The 19,218-nt window shown below is 45.1% G+C and overlaps 1 protein-coding gene across 1 annotated transcript in view; it reads left to right on the forward strand.

The window, feature by feature from the left end:
* FAT2 (FAT atypical cadherin 2) overlaps window positions 1–19,218 on the forward strand; it is an 80,951-nt gene that overhangs the window by 39,476 nt on the left and 22,257 nt on the right. Inside the window, exons 10-15 of the mRNA XM_004428630.3 lie at window positions 2,792–6,850; window positions 8,382–8,578; window positions 10,826–10,979; window positions 12,967–13,200; window positions 15,501–15,884; window positions 18,054–18,268. Of these exons, the coding sequence (XP_004428687.2) occupies window positions 2,792–6,850; window positions 8,382–8,578; window positions 10,826–10,979; window positions 12,967–13,200; window positions 15,501–15,884; window positions 18,054–18,268 (5,243 nt within the window). The remainder of the gene's footprint in view (window positions 1–2,791; window positions 6,851–8,381; window positions 8,579–10,825; window positions 10,980–12,966; window positions 13,201–15,500; window positions 15,885–18,053; window positions 18,269–19,218) is intronic.

The raw sequence follows: 19,218 nt of genomic DNA on the forward strand, positions 1-19,218 counted from the left end.
GAGGTACTAATTTTATTTTACAGGTAACTTGAGGTTAGTTTTTAAATAACTTTTTAAATAAATTTTTAGTTTTTAAATAGTTTTTAAATAAATTTTTAAATAAAATTTATTTATTTAAATAAATAAATTTCTTCTGATGATACAAGTAACACATGCTCATTTTTTAAACATGGAAAAAACAGGAATATATAAAGAGGAAAATAACACTCAGCCACAGTTTCCATCACCCAGAGAAAATAGTTTTGTGTATTTCCCTCTTATCTTTTTCTATGCATATTTTTGCAATACTAAGATAAAAATGAATATGCAATTTTGGGCCCTGCTTTTTTTCTCTCAGTAGTATAACACAAGAAATTATAATTACATTTAGATAGTTTACTTGGCTACTTTTAATGGAACTACTGTTAAGCTGCTGTCTACTCATCAAAACCATGTCCTTTGACTGAACTTAGGATTTGTATCACAAAAGCAAATTGGGAAATCACCTCACTAGTCAGCTAGAGAATGGCTCCCATGAGTGGTAGACTCAGATGGAATGTCTGTGATGAAGCCTAGCTATTTGCTTTGCCATTGAAATAATAAAATATGCACCCGTGTGATAGATGGAATAATAATAGAGAAGAGCACTACGTCCCCAAGTGGAAGACTCATCCTCCTGGTGGTGAGCAAAATTATTCAGGTGTTACTCAGTCCTGGCATTAAATAGGTAATCATCTCATCACAAGAAAAAAACACATTTGTAACTGTGTGAGGTGATGGATGTTAACTAAACTTATCATGCTGATCATTTTGCAATACATACATATATCAAATCCTTATATTGTACACCTTAAACTAATACAATGTCGTATGTCAATTATATCTCAATAAAACTGGAAAAGTGTCAGCTATGCAAGATGAATAAGTTCTAGAGTTCTGGTGTACAACTTGTGCTCATAGTTAATAATACTGTACTGTACCCTTAACAGTTTCTTAAGAGAGTAGATCTCATATTATCTGTTCTTACCACAATAAAAAAAAGAAAGAAAGAGAAAGCATTTTTGCTGTCCAAGTAAGGTCAGACTTTAAAAACCGCGATAACTTTGAGAAACTACTTTTTAGGGAAATATAATTAGTTTTCAACATTATTTTTTGTGAACCATGCAATATCATATAACTATAGCTTTCCTCAAAACTTAAATCTGAAATGTTCTTATGCATTTATCAAAACAGACATTAAATTCAAAAAGGACTACAAAGAAAAATAGGTAGTTGGATGTGGAGAAAGTACTCCCTTTTTGATTCTCATTTGGAGTCCCTGATTAGTCAAGGACAAAGCTTCCATTGGTTCTAGAATGTTTTTAATTTTTCTCTAACACGCGCTGCTCTTCATTTTTACCAAAGAAAGAGGGTAGCTCTGAGGCTCAGACCATTTAGCAAGCAGTAGATTTTATCTAGATTTTAATAAGCTATTGTTCCATTGACTTGTTTTTATGGTAACCTCTGATTTATGGCAAGCAATAATGGTTTTCTTTTTAAAGTAGCGATACAAAGTTGCCTGTTAAAAATAGTTTAGGGCCGGCCCCGTGGCTTAGTGGTTAAGCGTGCGCGCTCCACTGCTGGCGGCTCGGGTTCGGATCCCGGGCACACACCGCTTCTCCGGCCATGCTGAGGCCGCGTCCCACATACAGCAACTAGAAGGATGTGCAGCTATGACATACAACTATCTACTGGGGCTTTGGGGGGAAAATAAATACATAAATAAAATCTTTAAAAAAAAAAATAGTTTAAATTAGGGGCCGGCCTGGTGGCGCAAGCGGTTAAGTGTACGCGCTCCGCTGCGGTGGCCCGGGGTTCGCCGGTTCGGATCCTGGGCGCGCACCGACGCACTGATTGGCAAGCCATGCTGTGGCGGCGTCCCATATAAAGTGGAGGAAGATGGGCACGGATGTTAGCCCACGGCCAGTCTTCCTCAGCAAAAAGAGGAGGATTGGCAGCTGTCAGCTCAGGGCCGGTCTTCCTCACACACACACAAAAATAGTTTAAATTTAAAAAAGGAATCAATTTAAAGGAAAATACTCATTAAATAATAGTATAAAATAGTATAGGTAGTGGCTGGATGTAGAAAACATTGTAAAGGCAATGTGAGAATGCCTGAAGTTTAGGAAACCCCAGTGTGGGGGAAAGGTTGTTCGATGAGGAGCCTCAACATCTGGGTGGTCTCTCCAGTCCCTCCCTGCTTGACTCCTTACCACTCACTCCCCACACCTGACAAGGACTTTCCCACCATAGACTATATGGGGAGTAGACAATGTGGTTTTTAAAGTCTCTGTCAGTCTTGATAATTTATGTCTCCATATTTATAGTTCTCATCTATCAAGTGTATAAACAAAGCTATTAAAATTTATGTAAAGAATGATTAAAAATTCTGTATAATGTAACTGAAGCTTTTCCTATAAAAGGCACTACTGAAATACAAGGTGGAGTGTGCTTTTCCTACAAAGTATAAGTCTCCTTTCTTTGCTTCAAAGACGTAGTGCACCTTTGGTTTACAGCTTTGGTTTGTGACCCAAAGACTTAGTGATAATGAAAGCTGCCACTTATGCAGCATCTGCTGTGTGCACCATATGAGGAATTTTATAAAGTATATATCTACCCTATACACTATATCATAACTAAATCGAGGGAGGCACGGGATGTGGATTTTGCCCTGTCCAGGTTTTGTGTGATAGCCTCTTTATTGATCTGGAAAGCCTAGTTGGTACCTCTTGAGGGTTTGGTAAACTTCAGTTTGTCTTGTCTTTTGTTTTAGGGAACAGCGAGGGTTTCTTCAACATTGATGCCCTACTAGGCATCATCACTCTAGCCCAGAAACTTGGCCAAGCAAATCATGCCCGGTATACTCTGACAGTGAAGGCAGAAGATCAAGGCTCCCCACAGTGGCATGACCTGGCTACAGTGATCATTCATGTCTACCCCTCAGATAGCAGCGCCCCCATCTTTTCAAAAGCCGAGTACTTTGTAGAGATCCCTGAATCAATCCCCATTGGTTCCCCAATCCTTCTTGTCTCAGCCAGAAGCTCCTCAGAAGTTACCTTTGAGTTAAGAGAGGGAAACAAGGATGGCGTATTTTCCATGAACTCATATTCTGGCCTCATTTCCACCCAGAAGAACTTGGACCATGAGAAAATCTCATCTTACCAGCTGAAGATCCGAGGCAGCAATATGGCGGGTGCCTTTACTGATGTCATAGTTCTTATTTACATCATTGATGAAAATGACAATGCTCCCATGTTCTTAAAGTTGACTTTCGTGGGCCAAATTAGTGAAGCAGCTCCATTGAACAGCATGATCGTGGATGAAAACAACAACCCCGTTGTGATTCGTGCCTCTGACAGTGACAACGAAGCTAATTCCTTGTTGGTCTATAAAATTTTGGATCCAGAAGCTTTGAAGTTTTTCAAAATTGACCCCAGCATGGGAACCCTAACCATCATATTAAAGATGGATTACGAGAGCATGCCCTCTTTCCAATTCAGCATCTATGTCCATGACCAAGGAAGCCCCATCTTATTTGCACCCCGCCCTGCTCAGGTCATCATCAATGTCAGAAATGTAAATGACTCTCCTCCCAGGTTCTCAGACCAGACATATGAAGTAGCATTAGTGGCACCCATCCATCCGGGTATGGAGCTCCTCACAGTGTGGGCCAGCGATGACGACTCAGAAGTCAATTACAGCATCAAAACTGGCAATGCTGATGAAGCTGTTGCCATCCATCCCATTGCTGGCCGCATATCTGTGTTGAATCCTGCTTTCCTGGGACTCAATCGGGAGCTCATCATCAGGGCTTCTGACGGCCTGTATCAAGATACTGCACTAGTAAAAATTTTTTTAACACAAGCCCTTAACACAAGCTTACAGTTTGACCAAGATGTCTACAGGGCAACAGTGAAGGAGAATTTGCAGGACAGAAAGGCACTGGTGATTTTTGGTGTCCAGGGCAGTCATTTGAATGACACCCTTTCCTACTTCCTCTTGAATGGCACAGATATGTTTCACATGATCAAGTCAGCAGGCGTGTTGCAGACACGAGGTGTGGCGTTTGACCGAGAACAGCAGGACATTCATGAGGTGGCAGTGGAATTGAGGGACAATCGGACCCCTCAGCGGGTGGCTCAGGCTCTGGTCAGAGTCTTTGTTGAGGATACCAATGACAATCGCCCTGAATTTAAGCATCTGCCCTATTACACAATCATCCAAGATGGCACAGAGCCGGGGGATGTCCTCTTTCAGGTATCTGCCACTGACCAGGACTTGGGGGTAAATGGTGCTGTCACATATGCATTTGCAGAAGATTACACATATTTTCGAATTGACCCCTATCTTGGGGACATATCACTGAAGAAACCCTTTGATTATCAAGCTTTAAACAAGTATCACCTCAAAGTCATTGCTCGGGATGGAGGAACCCCATCCCTCCAGACTGAGGAAGAAGTAATCGTCATCGTGAGAAATAAATCCAACCCACTGTTTCAGAGCCCTTACTACAAAGTCAGAGTGCCTGAAAATATCACACTCTATACCCCAATTCTCCACACCCAGGCCCGGAGTCCAGAGGGACTCCGGCTCATCTACAACATTGTGGAGGAAGAGCCCTTGAGGCTGTTCACCACTGACTTTAAGACTGGTGTCCTAACAGTAACAGGCCCTTTGGACTATGAGTCTAAGACCAAACATACATTCACAGTCAGAGCCACAGACACAGCTCTGGGGTCATTTTCTGAAGCCACAGTGGAAGTCCTGGTGGAGGACATCAATGATAATCCTCCCACTTTCTCCCAATCGGTCTACACCACTTCAATCTCAGAAGGCTTGCCTGCTCAGACTCCTGTCATCCAGCTGTTGGCTTCTGACCAGGACTCGGGGCAGAACCGTGATGTCTCATATCAGATAGTAGAGGATGGCTCGGATGTTTCCAGATTCTTCCAGATCAACAGAAGCACAGGGGAGATGTCCACAGTTCAAGAGCTGGATTATGAAGCCCAACAACACTTTCATGTGAAGGTCAGGGCCATGGATAGAGGAGACCCCCCGCTCACTGGTGAGACCCTTGTGGTTGTCAATGTGTCTGACATCAATGACAACCCCCCAGAGTTCAGGCAACCTCAATATGAAGCCAATGTCAGTGAGCTAGCAACCTGTGGACACCTGGTTCTCAAAGTCCAAGCTCTTGACCCTGACAGCAGGGACACCTCCCACCTGGAGTACCTGATTCTTTCTGGCAATCAGGACCGCCACTTCTCCATTAACAGTTCATCGGGAATAATTTCTATGTTCAACCTGTGCAAAAAGCACCTGGAATCTTCTTACAATTTGAGGGTAGGTGCTTCTGATGGAGTCTTCCGAGCAACTGTGCCTGTGTATATCAACACGACAAATGCCAACAAGTACAGCCCAGAGTTCCCGCAGCATGTTTATGAGGCAGAATTAGCAGAGAATGCAAAGGTGGGAACCAAGGTGATTGAGTTGATAGCCATAGACAAAGATAGTGGTCCCTATGGCACTGTAGATTATACCATCATCAATAAACTAGCAGGTGAGAAGTTCTCCATAAACCCCAGTGGCCAGATCACCACTCTGCAGAAACTGGATCGGGAAAATTCAACAGAAAGAGTCATTGCTATTAAGGTCATGGCTCAGGATGGAGGGGGACGAGTGGCCTTCTGCACTGTAAAGATCATCCTCACAGATGAAAATGACAACCCCCCACAGTTCAAAGCATCTGAGTACACAGTGTCCATTCAATCCAATGTCAGTAAAGACTCCCCAGTTATCCAGGTGCTGGCCTATGACGCAGATGAAGGTCGGAATGCCGATGTCACCTACTCAGTGGACTCGATGGAGGACTTGGATGAAGAGGTCATTGAAATCAACCCAACCACTGGTGTTGTCAAGGTGAAAGATAGCCTAGTGGGATTGGAAAATCGGGCCTTTGACTTAAAAATCAAAGCACAAGATGGGGGCCCTCCTCACTGGAACTCTCTGGTGTCGTTACGACTTCAGGTGGTTCCTAATGAAGTATCCTTGCCCAAATTTTCTGAACCTCTGTATACTTTCTCTGCATCTGAAGACCTTCCAGAGGGATCTGAAATTGGTTCGGTTAAAGCAGTGGCAGCTCAAGATCCAATCATCTATAGTCTAGTGCAGGGCACTACACCAGAGAGCAACAAGGACGGCGTCTTCTCCTTGGACCAAAACACAGGAGTTCTAAAGGTGAGGAAGGCCATGGACTATGAGTCCACCAAATGGTACCAGATTGATTTGATGGCGCATTGCCCCCATAATGACACTTACTTGGTTTCCTTAGTCTCTGTCAACATCCAAGTGAAAGATGTCAATGACAATAGGCCTATATTTGAGGCTGATCCGTATAAGGCTGTCCTCACTGAGAATATGCCAGCGGGGACTACAGTCATTCAAGTGACTGCCAATGACCAGGACACTGGGAATGATGGCCAGGTGAGTTACAGGCTGCCAGTGGACCCTGGTAGCAATATCCATGAGCTCTTTGCCATTGACAGTGAGACCGGCTGGATCACCACACTCCAGGAACTTGACTGTGAAACCCGCCAGACCTACCGCTTTTATGTGGTGGCCTATGATCATGGCCGGACCATCCAGCTGTCTTCTCAGGTCCTGGTTGAAGTCTCCATTACAGATGAGAACGACAATGCTCCCCAATTTGCTTCCGAAGACTACAGAGGATCTGTGATTGAGAACAGTGAACCTGGTGAACCTGTGGCCACTCTTAAAACCTTGGATGCTGATATCTCTGAGCAGAATAGACAGGTCACCTGCTATATCACAGGTAAGGATACATCTTGGAATGGAGGCACTGGGGGCATTGGAAAAAGTCCAGTAAGAGGTACCCTAAGACATGGGTTTAAGTCATGGCTCTGCCACTTATTAGCAGTGTGACCTTAGGTAAATCACTTTACCTCCCAGGACCTCAACTACTCCATCTATAGACTTGGCATGCCCATCCTCATTCACCTCCCGGGGATGCTGCTAAGATATAACTTGAAAAAGCCCCCTATAAATTGGAAAATGCTTTGCAAAGAGGATCTCTCATTACTTTAGGTGGAGTAGATAGAATATAAGGGAGATACTGTAACTGTTCTCAGTCAGCTTCTGGGAGATGGAGGACGCATCAACAGTTGTGTGATCCATGAAAACTGTCAGGTGACTGCCCTTGTAGAGTAGTATTCTGCCTAGAGCAAGAGGTGGAGACTAGAAAGGCTTCTTAGTCAACCACGGGATCTAAGTGTTGGAGTGAAAACACTTCCTTAGATACAATTCCAGCCTGATTCCCTCATTTCACACATGGGAGAACCAAAGCCCAGATAAGGAGAGAAACTCAACCAAGGTCACAGTGCAAGCTTGTTTCAGGGCTGGGATTAAAACTACACCCTACAAGCTGCTTTCTTCAGTGGATACCTATTGCAAACTTTAATTACCCCAATCCCTGCCCAGTGGCTGAACCAGCCAACCCGTGGCCAAAAGAGTTTCTTTACTTCTCAGTGTCCCCCCTCTCCCAGGTGCCATGTCATCCCATTCCCATAGACATGGCCCTTTGTGCTATCACAGCTGTCTGGTGGAGAGTTAATGAGCCTGAAGTTCCAACCAAGAATCACAGACTCCTGGAGACAGATCCTGGATCAGAGCTGTTTGAACTATGGAGTCTTAGGGAAATAGAATTTTATCATCTTACAGTATCAGACTCTTAAAAACACAAAAGTCTTAAAATCTCTGAATAGTAGAATAATAAATGTCAATATATTGTTAACTCTTGGAATCGCTGAATCTTGGAACTCTGGAATTTTAGAATCTCAGGAATCCATCTCCCCTATCAGTGGTTGATGTCAAGGAAAGATGACTCAGAAGCAAGCCTAGTGACCCACCTGAACCTCCACTTAGTCTATGTCCTGAGTTGTAAAATAAAACTGCATAGAGTTTAGTGTTGTACTTCCTATCTTCCACTATTGAACAGATACTAGATACTAGAAGGTTCTCGTATAGAATTGAAATTTGCTTCCCTTTAACTTCCCCCAATGCCCTCCAAAGCACAAAAATTAAGAAACCTGCCCCTCAGCCACATATTTTGGAGTGGTGCTTCTCACAGTGATAATTCCATTTAACACGAGGCCTTTGAATTCGGAAGAGGCTTCATAACACCGAATAAGTGACTCAGTGTAGAACTGTGGGTCCCTAGTTAAGGGAGGAAAATTTTGCCTTTCCCAGCAATCCTAAAAAACATGTCAGGTGGGCAGCCACCTATGGCACAAAGTCTGGTTCATTCCTATTGCTCGGCTTCTGGAAACTCTGTTCCATCTTTTTAGAGGGAGACCCCCTGGGCCAATTTGGCATCAGCCAATTTGGAGATGAGTGGAGGATTTTCTCCAGAAAGACGCTGGACCGCGAGCACATGGCCAAGTACTTACTCAGAATCACAGCTTCCGATGGCAAGTTCCAGGTGTCGGTCCTCGTGGAGATCTTTGTCCTGGACATCAATGATAATAGCCCGCAGTGCTCACAGGTGAAAGACTGCTGAGGGGTGGGGTGGGAGTGGAGGCAATGAAGCTGGCGTGAAGGGCAAGAGGAAGGAGAAGGACTCAGGGGACCATCTCTGGGGCTGGCCATCATTGACCATGCCTGCCCTTGCTTCTCCCCAGCCGGCCTCAGACTAGTGCCCTAGGCAGGGATCATTCTAGGGCATTCCTTGGCCCCCACTTAGGGATGTCACCAAGCTCTTTAGGACCCATGGTCCATACCTCTCCCTCTACACTCCCCACAAAGGTCCACTTCTCTGCAAAATATATCCAGAAGTAACATAACTTCTAATTTCTCCAAACACAGTCAGCTATGCCCAGTGGGAAACTCCCTCCATGCTCAGCTTGTTAGCATGGCTCATTATTATCAAATACATCCAAAGACACCTGCGCCCAGAGACACCCCGCACTGCCCCCCATGCCCACATATGCATATCCCCCCATCTGCGTGGGTAATACAGACCAACACAGAGACCTTCCTCCAGGTTATCCATGTACACAAACGTGCAGACAGTTACATTTTTGATAAGGGGTATCCTTAGGCAAGGATTCATTTCCTAAGGATATCATATAATTCAACCCTAAATATCCCATGGGAACAAATGTTGAGCAGTTTGTGTGTGTGTATATGTGTGTGTGTGTGTGTGTGTGTGTGTGTTGGGAGAGGAGCTGTGTTCTTAGAGGGCATAAATCGACAATCATTGTCGTGTAGCTTTGCTTTTAAACGTACACTTTTTAAACACAGTAAACAATTTTTAACATTGAGGGGATTTGCTTTATTTCAAGGTTTGCAGATAAACTTAAACTACTAAGATTTTAATTTTATAACATCTCAAATTAGCATAATTCAAATTTCCATAAAATCCAGCCATTCAGTATATATACATAAATGCAAACTTATGCATACTCACCCATATACACATACACAAAAGATCATCTACAACTCTATATATACATGCAAATACCTATACATATATACACATAAGCATATACCTACATATCCACAACATTCATCCATGTGTATATCCATCCATACATGCAAATATACATATATAACTCACACAAAAATAGTCACATATGTATTTGCATATATGCACACTTCAACTAATTTGCACACACATACATACATATGGACACATACCTTGGAACACACAAAAATACACATATCCCATCCCCTTTTCTTCCTCTGTCTTCTACACTCCAACCACAGAAAAGTATAGCAGAAAAAGAGAGCTTGGGTTATCAGGGTGCATGGGAAATATCTTTGCAGGCTCCAAGATGACCACCTTTTGGGTGGTCTCAGAGGGCAGCCTTTTTGGGGAGAATTGTGGCCACACCTTCTTCCTCTTTTCTCCCAGCCATCCTTCAACCAGCCTGCATCCTCCCCATGCTGGGAGAGGCTGGGACCAAGCTCACCCTGGCCTTCCAGAAAGTGGTCAACAGCATGGCTAGAGCCAGGGAAGAGAGGCCTGGGGGCCATCTTCATACAGCCCACCCAAGCACCAAACCTCCGCACAGAGCACTAACAGAGATCCATGCTCACCCACACACTGCAGTTCAGAGGACTAGTTTGCTTAGAGGCTGTGCCCAGAGCCAGCAGCTGTGGGAACATTGGGTTCTCAGGCAGCTCTAGCCTCTCCCCTGTGCCACATCCCCTGCCATGCCATGAAGCTCCCTGCAGAGGACGCAGGGTGGAGCAGGCTCTGGGGGCCATTGGGGTCCAGACCTGACTCAAATAGCCAAACATTTGTCCTAGGGGTGTGGATATGGGGGTGAGCCTGACAGCATGGCCTCACCACAGAGACCAGGGATGCCTGGACTGGAGTGAGTGGCTTGACCTGACACCTTCCAGAATGCCTCTTATCAAGCGCATCTCATCAGCCCCATCCAGAAGCCTCAAAGGGCCCCTGTGGCGTAGGTTGCAGCAAGTCCTTCTACCCCTGAGTGTGGGCTTTCAAATGGTGGAAGCTCTCTCTCATTCTCTGTCTTTTCTGACTGCTTCTCTTGTCATCCTTCTCCTTGTATTTAATCTCCATTTTCCTTGCAGGTTTCATCTTATTCTCCATCTTTCTGTTCCCTTCCCTCCCTCTCTCTGCTTCTCTCTCTCTTTTTCTTTCCACCTCTGCTCTCTAATCTCTCGCTCTTCTTCTATCTCCCTCCCTCTGTCACTCTGCCTCTCTCTGGATCTAAGTATATCTCCCACAACCTCCCTTTTCTTTGTCTTCTCTCCCCAGCTTCTCTACACTGGCAAAGTCAGTGAAGATGTGTCTCCAGGACACTTCATTTTGAAAGTTTCTGCAACAGACTTAGACTCTGATACCAATGCTCAGATCATATATTCTCTGCATGGTCCTGGAGCAGATGAATTTAAGCTGGATCCTCATACAGGTGGGTTTCCTGAACTGCAGGATCAATTCAAGAACTTATCTACTGAATACCAAGAGCCCAGTGCGATGGTAGGCTCCTTGGAGAAGAAACAGGAATTCACTTCTTCATCCATCCATTCACTCAGCAAACATATTTTGGCAGTGTGTGCCAAGCATTCCACTAGATGCTGGGGACATAATCAACAGACTAAGACAAGATCTGGGTCTTTACAATCTAGTGGAAAGGCAGCCATTGAATCAGTGGTTTGAAATGTGCTGAGTTAAGAAAAAATGCAGGGTGCTAAGGGGAAGTTTGATAGGAGAACTTGACTTAGGCTTGGAAGAGAGATGAAATAAAACTTTAAAGAAATGTCATTGTATGTGAGACTTGAGGACATAAAGGAGTTAGTCAGGGGGTAAGGGAGTGGTAGCAATGGACAGTCAAGGTAGAAGGAGAATTCATACAAGGCCTGTGTTTTGGGAAAGAGCACACACATCTGAGGCCCTGATGGAGGGCCAGACACTGGTGCACAGAAGGGGAGGAGAGAGGACAAAGAATGAGGCCCTCAGGGCAGGGGGTCCCAAATCCTACCTTTAGAGACATAGGGGCTTTAGGCAGGTGAGCGTCAAGGTCAATGTCATGATCTCAAGATGCATATGCTGCAGACTGGGGATAAAACCTCAGTATTATTGTAAGGATCCCAGCAGATCAAGTATATAGAAGTCTAGCCCAGGTCTGGCGCAAAATAAGAGATCCTTAGATGTGGTTGCCATTGTCATTATTATTCATTAGGGGACAAAGCAGAGAGCCCTGCAGGGTAGACCATGAATACCTGGGAGAGGTTGGGCTGTAAGAGTCTTGTGGAGAAGACAGGGTGGGGTCTGCTTCCTTTGGAAGAGCAGCCCCGCAGAGGTGGGATCCCTGCCTGCTGCTGTAGTGGACTGGGTGGGGATGGGCAGCACAGACGGCCCAGGTCACAGAGGCCAGCTGCCAGCACTTGTCTTGGAACCAGTAGCTCACAGAATGCCTCGGAGATTCCTGAGCAGGGAGATGGCAGGTGAGAGTGGTGTCCCAGGAAGCTGTCTGGATAGACAGGAGACAACGTTATCCTTCCTGACCCCGCATGGGCATGCTGAGTCACCCCAGGTAGGTTACCTAATCTCAGTCTGCTGCTGTTTGCTCAGCTGCAGGGTGATCAGTGGGGGTCTTAATAAAAAAACAAAAAAAACTAGGTGGTTTGTCTGAATATGGAAATAATACATGCTCATTGTACAAAAACTCAAACAATGAAGTTGTGTATTACGCAGAAATGGAAAGTCAGCATAATAACCAGCCCCTCCCTGAAAGATAAGCACTCTTGGTGTATATTCTATCAGATTGGTTTTCCATGCATGTCCAAAATCTCTATATAGAACATTATTTTGTGACTTGCTTTTTTTCATATAGCAATATCTTGGAGATATTAGCAAAGCAGTACATAAAGCTCTATCATAATCCTTTTTTGGTTGCACAGTATTTTACTGTATGGCTAAATCATAATATATTTAATCGGTCCCCTTTTGAAAGACATATAGGATGTTTTCAGTATGTTGTTATTATAAATAATGCTGCAGAGAATATCTTTACACATATATTTTTATCCTTGGGTTAATTATTCTATAGGATATATTCTTGGAAGTAAAATTGTGGGCCAAAAGATAAACACATTTTATGTTGTTAGAAATTGCCTAATTGCCCTTTAAAAGTGTTATGCCTCTTTGTAGCTTGTTGGTGTGGATCTTAAATTGGCGCTGTGGTGGTGGAGTGTGTTTGGGAGAATTAGAGAGGTGAAAGGGTGTGGAGGGATACAGGCTGAGCTTCTTTCCTAGCCATATCTACACAGAACTGACCCTTTTTCTCTGCGGCAAAACTCTGCGTGGCTGGGGTTGTCTTGCAGAGACATCTAGAAGGCACATCCTGGTGTAATGTCCCCCAGAGAAAGCTCACCTGCTGTCATTTTTCTGGCCAGGAGAGCTGACCACACTCACAGCCCTAGACCGAGAGAGGAAGGATGTGTACAGCCTTGTTGCCAAGGCAACGGATGGAGGCGGCCAATCGTGCCAGGCAGATGTGACCCTCCACGTGGAGGACGTGAATGACAACGCCCCCCGGTTCTTCCCCAGCCACTGTGCAGTGGCTGTCTTCGACAACACCACAGTTAAGACCCCGGTGGCCGTGGTATTGGCCAGGGATCCCGACCAAGGTGAGAAGAAGAAGGACCTTCTGGAGGCATTTCCTCACGGGGTCCCCTTGGGCGAGGGTTTGGCTCTCTGGGTGTTGCTCTGGGACTGGTAAGGACTGTACCTCCTCGCTGAGGCTACGGACACTTACAAGGGGAAAATATTTGTCCACAAACTGCGTACCTAATGCTATGTGACAAAAAATTTTGGCAATGTTTGAGGCTGGTATGGGGCATTTCAGCCTCATTGTTTCTCACTGCCACTTAGACCTGGAGCCCTTTCAATCCTGCCATTTAACCTCAAAGGTATTTTGAATCCAAACATTTAATCTGAAATACACCAATCGGAATTATTCAACTCTGATTAATTTGCCACAAGAAAGGAATTTTTGGCACAAACTCCATTAAGCCTATTAAATTCCTTGATCAATTTTCCATACAATGAAGTGGAATCATTTTCAATATTTTACATTTTAATTTTAGTGACATTATTTTCATTAGGGTTAATTCCTTTCCTTTTAAAATTTACAAGGCAAATTGGATTCATCCCGGAGTATTTGTTCCATATTGTACCAGATATAGCTTCTGCCATCATGAAATGTTTTATTGTGGTTTTGTATATATATATATGACATGTATATATGTGTGTGTGTGCATATATGTGTGTACACATACAATTTTCTTGAGTCAAATTTCATAATTGAGGTGTAAAAAATGCCCTCAGGGTCAAAGTACCTAGATGAACATAGGATCTGACAATGATGATGATAAAAGTGGGATCAAATCCCCTTGCTTTGTTTGATGCCAGTAGAGTAAATTTAAGATTTCCTAGAAGAAGTGAGTTTCAGCTTGGCACTAAAGGAGGTGAGAGATTTTGGAGGGATGCAGGGGTTCTAGGAAGGGTAAATAGTCAGTGCAAAGGCATCTAATGGCTACAAGGCCCTGCAAATGCTCAATTAGCCAGTGCTTGCTCACCTCCAGGGACAGGAAGCTCCCTACTTCCTAGGCAGCCCCTTCCTTCCATGGAACCTCAGAGAATTGTCAAGTGCTAGCCATTTGGAGCTAACCCATCAGTCCTAGTCCTAGCCTCTGCATCCCCACAGATCTCCTAGACCCTCGCCCTTGACAGCCCTTCCGAGACTGGGAGGTGGTGACTATCTGCTCCGACCCCAAGCTTCCCTTTCTGTGTGGAGGAGCCCTAGTTTCTTCAATCACGTGTTTCCAGTCCCACCCCTCTTCTAGGACACATCCTCTGGCCTTGCACCAATTTACTACTAACCCTTCAAAACTTATTATTCTAAACCAAATTCCACCCAAATATTCCAAATGTGGCCTGACCAGCTGTTCCCTCTCTCCAGAAAAATTATGGTCCCTCCAGAAAAATGCATATATGGGAGAATTGCATGGTATGCACATTTAATTTATGTAAATTCAGCCATTCTTATAGGCAGTTCCTGCCACCATTCCACCAAAGGAGTGTATGTCCCCACTCATGTGTGAGACGTGAGACTCACTGGGTGAGTCTCAAATGTTGGTGTTCTTCATATACAGTGGCTCCTACACAAGCCAACTGCTTCATCTGGTACACAACCAAAGGAAATAATAGAATCTGAGCCAAAGAGGGAGAAACACTGTCTGTTTTGATTTACTAAGAACTTTCCACGAATATTTTTCTTTGACCTTAATTTTGACATAATTATAGACTCATAGGAAGTTACAAAAATAGAATTGAGAGGCCCCTGCACCCTTCACCCAGCTTCCCCCAACGGCAGCATCTTAGATAGCTGTAGTGTGAGATCAAAGCCAGGAAACTGGCATTGGGACATTACTGGTAACTGTACAAGCCCTATTCAGATTTTACCAGTTTTTATATGCATTTGTTTGAATGTGAGCGTGCACATGTGTTTTGTGTGTATAGTTCTGTGCAATATTATCCCATGTGTGGATTCATGTTACCACCACCACAATCAAAATACGGAATTATTCTATCACAACCAGGGAACTAATGATGGGTGGTTTTCATCTTGCACAATTTTCACCGTGTAAGCTGACATTGGACTCTAACCAGCATATAAACATTTTCAGATAATTTTATAGGTTTGCAGATGCCCTGCCCCCAAGAACCTTTCTACGAGGCCTTGAACCCCCCCAGGCAAGAACCTCTGTGTGGAGACTCTCAATCCTAACACAGCCTGAGCCTGTTAGCCTTTACTGGAGCCCCCTCCACCACCACCACCCGGCCCTCCTCTGGCTGGAAGATTTGCTGCAGGCAGGGCCAGAGGAGGGTCCCTCAGTAGGAATCACGCCCTCGGTCTCCTCCACAGGCACCAATGCCCAGGTGGTTTACTCTCTGACGGACTCTGCAGAAGGCCACTTTTCCATCGAGGCCACCACGGGTGTGATCCGGCTGGAGAAGCCGCTGCAGGTCAGGCCGCAGGCAGCCCTGGAGCTCACCGTCCGTGCCTCTGACCTGGGGACCCCAATACCGCTGTCCACTCTGGGCACCGTCACCATGTCCGTGGTGGGCCTCGATGACTACCTGCCCCTGTTCCTGAACACCGAGCACAGCGTGCAGGTGCCTGAGGATGCCCAGCTTGGCACGGAGGTGCTGCAGGTGGCCACCCTCACTCGCCCGGGCACTGAGAAGACAGGCTACCGCGTGGTCAGCGGGAACGAGCAGGGGAGGTTCCGCCTGGATCCCCGCACAGGTGAGACAGCGCCTGAGGCAGCGTCCCCATCACAGTCTTGGGGAATGCTGGATTCCTTACATACGGGGCATGTCTGCCCCATGCAGCCCCTCCCGGGGCAGACCTGCTTTGGTCCTTTCTTTACTCTGCATCTCTCCAGGTGCCAAATCCCTCCTTGCACCCTGGGGCCAGCTTATGTGGGAACCCCCCTTACTCCCCTACGTCCCCACCCAGGACCCTCCGTGACCCACTCTCCTCCCACAGTTTGCAGCTTCAAAGTCTCAGCTCAGACCCAGCCCCAGGAGGCTGAGGCCACCTTCCTTCCTTGGCTGCAGAGGCACAAAGCACTTGCTGGAATCTGGGGCTGAAGCAGCTCAGGGCAAAGCTGCTCGCTTCCCTCCTAAAGGCTTCCCCAAAACATCCTGGCACCCCTGAATTTCCCCTTATTCTCATGAAGAGAGAGAGAGAACTAGGAAACTGTCTCTTTTCTTTCTTCCTAGCCCCAGAAAAGTCTAAGTCAGACTCACAGAAGCTCGTGGAAGGGCCTCAGAGGCCGCCCAGGTCAGACCTCGCCCCATGAGGATTCCTCCCACGGTACCCCTGCAATAGTGCTACCTCCTAAAGCAGCTGCCTTATTGTTGAGCAGTATTTTTTTGAAAGTTTGTATTATGGAGACTTTAAACATACAAAAAAAGAAAGAACAGTATAATGAACCCCATGTTCCCTCACCCAGCCTCAGTCATCAACACGGCCAGTCTGGTTTCAACTTTACTGTCCCCCCTACATCCATCCTGCACTGAGTTACTTTAAAGCAAATCCCAGACATCATGTCATTCCATTTGTAAATACTTCAGTGTGTCTCTCTCAATAATAAGGACTCCTTTTATAAACACAACCGTAATACCATTATCACACCTAAAAGATAATAATTCCTTAATATTGTCTAATACCCAGCCAGACAGATTATCTCAAAAATGCCTCTTTGAAGTTGGTTTGTCTGTCAACATCCCAAAAATGTCCACACTGTGCATTTGTTTTATACACAATATCTTAAGTCTCTTTTAATCTCTAACATTTTCCTCTCCCTCTTTATTTCCCGCTGTCATTTATTTAATGAAAAACTTGTGTCTCATGTTGGGCAGAATTTTGTATATTTTGGATTGACTACCTGTATCTTTATGATGTCATATAACGTATCTCTCTAGCCTCTATTTCTTACAAATGACATTTGGTTCAAAAGCCTCCATCAGGTTCAAGGCCAATTTTTTGGCAACGATGCTCCATACACGATGCTGCGCTCTCGTTTGCACAGTGTCGGGAGGCACATAATGGCTGTTTGGTTCTTTTTTCTGATGTTAAGATTGAGGGTGGGCTCAGGTGTTGTCAGCCTGATCCATCCATTATAGAGTTCTTCATCAGCTCTTCTTCTAATGGTTTTAGCAGCCATTGATGATTATTTCCTAGATATATTATTTCACTAGAGGCTGCAAAATGGTGATTTTCTTATTATTCCTCATTCATTTAGTAACTGGAATTCTTTTATAAAGAAGAGTTTTCTGCCATTAAATATTTGGTTATCCAGGAGTGGCAAGATAAATCCTTGTTCTTTTCCAGTTTTCAGAATAATAAATCTATGCCCCTACAATTGATTGAACAACTTTGGGTATTATAAAACTTTATAATCTAAGTTCTGTCCTTTGCTAGCTGAGTGAGCTTGGGCAGGTCACTTAGCTGTTGGCAACATCAGTTGACTCACCTAGAAAATGTGAATCACACTTGTTCCTGCTCCACAGAGTTATTATAGAACTACATGAGATAGATTTAAAAGATATATCAATGAAATATTACAGAAATAAATGACGGAGTCTACGGCCATATCACCCTGAACACACCCGATCTCAGATTTTGGAAGCCAAGCAGGGTTGGGCCTGGTTAGTACTTGGACGGGAGAAATAAATGAGGGAAACACTGCTGTTGGGAATGATAATAAGGAAAATGTGAGGAGAGGAGGGGGCGGGGAAGGTAATGAGGGAGGGGAAGTAAAGAGAGAGATGGAGGAGGAGATGATAGAGGGGCTCTGTCTTCCCCCCTGTAGAGTGGCCTCTCCTGGGGTTTGGCTCAAGACCCCTCAGCCCTCTGCCTTTGTGGTCCCAACTGCCTCAATGTTCCCATCACCTCTTGTTTCTTCAGGGATCCTGTATGTCAACAGGAGCTTGGACTTTGAGACAAACCCCAAGTACTTCCTGTCCATTGAGTGTAGCCGGAAAGGCTCTTCCTCCCTCAGTGACATGACCACAGTTGTAGTCAATATCACTGACATCAATGAACATCGGCCCAGATTCTCCCAGGATCTGTACAGCACAAGGGTCTTAGAAAATGCCATCGTGGGTGACATCGTGCTCACAGTAAGGATCTGCAACTTTTCCCTTTGAGGGGGGCATGAACTTTGGGGTAGGCTCTTGTCTCCCCCTCTCCCAGTCATTTATGAGCATGGGTTAGTTTATCAATTAATGCACTATAAGCTTGACTGACTTGTAGTCACTCGGCCAAACTGTCTCTCATGACAGAGGGTCTCAGGGCCATGTTTGATAAGATCTAAGATGAGGTACTGATAGAATGGGCATGGGAGAGGTCCCAGAAGACTGCCAGAGACCCCAAAGCCTGGGAAGGGTCTGGTCACAGTGTGTGACATGGAGTTTCAGTGTGTGGGGGGAGGGGACTGAAGGGACACCAAATAACGCCTCTTTGCATTTCAACATGTAATTGCTCCCTACTGCATGGAGTGAAGCCAAACTCCGTATGCCCACATTCAAGGTTCTCTATGACCCCTCTCTACTCTGCCTTCCAGGCTTACCTTCTTCCACTCCCTGACATGTACCCTACGCTCTAACCACACAGGACGATGTGCCTTTCTCCAAACATCCTCTGCACATCCGCACACTCTGGGCTCATGCCTGGAATGCTGCCTCCACTCCCAGAAGCCTTCCTTCTCTTTCACCTCATGAATCCTTTTCTAATCTCCCCAAGTGGAATTTATCACTGTGTTCTCTGTGCTCTCATAAAGCTGATCATACTTTGGCCCAAATTAGAATTACCCATAAAATCAGATATTAAGCTTCCTGCAGGCATATTCATTTTGGCACATTCCTCACCTCCTGGCACAGGACTCAGCACTCTGTTAGTATGAGTGAGTGAGTAAATGAAAGAATGAATAGCTACAGGAAGGAACCATGGCATGCTGAAGTCCATACTAGGATGTAAATAAAGAGGATCATTTGGCAGGGATGACTGTGGTCCAGGGACTGCCAGCCCAAAGGCAGTCCTTGGGGTAGGGACATATCTGTGCCCCTTATAC

Source organism: Ceratotherium simum, chromosome 4 (genome assembly GCF_057802395.1).
Source record: "Ceratotherium simum simum isolate JZ-2026a chromosome 4, ASM5780239v1, whole genome shotgun sequence".
Lineage (NCBI taxonomy): Eukaryota > Metazoa > Chordata > Mammalia > Perissodactyla > Rhinocerotidae > Ceratotherium > Ceratotherium simum.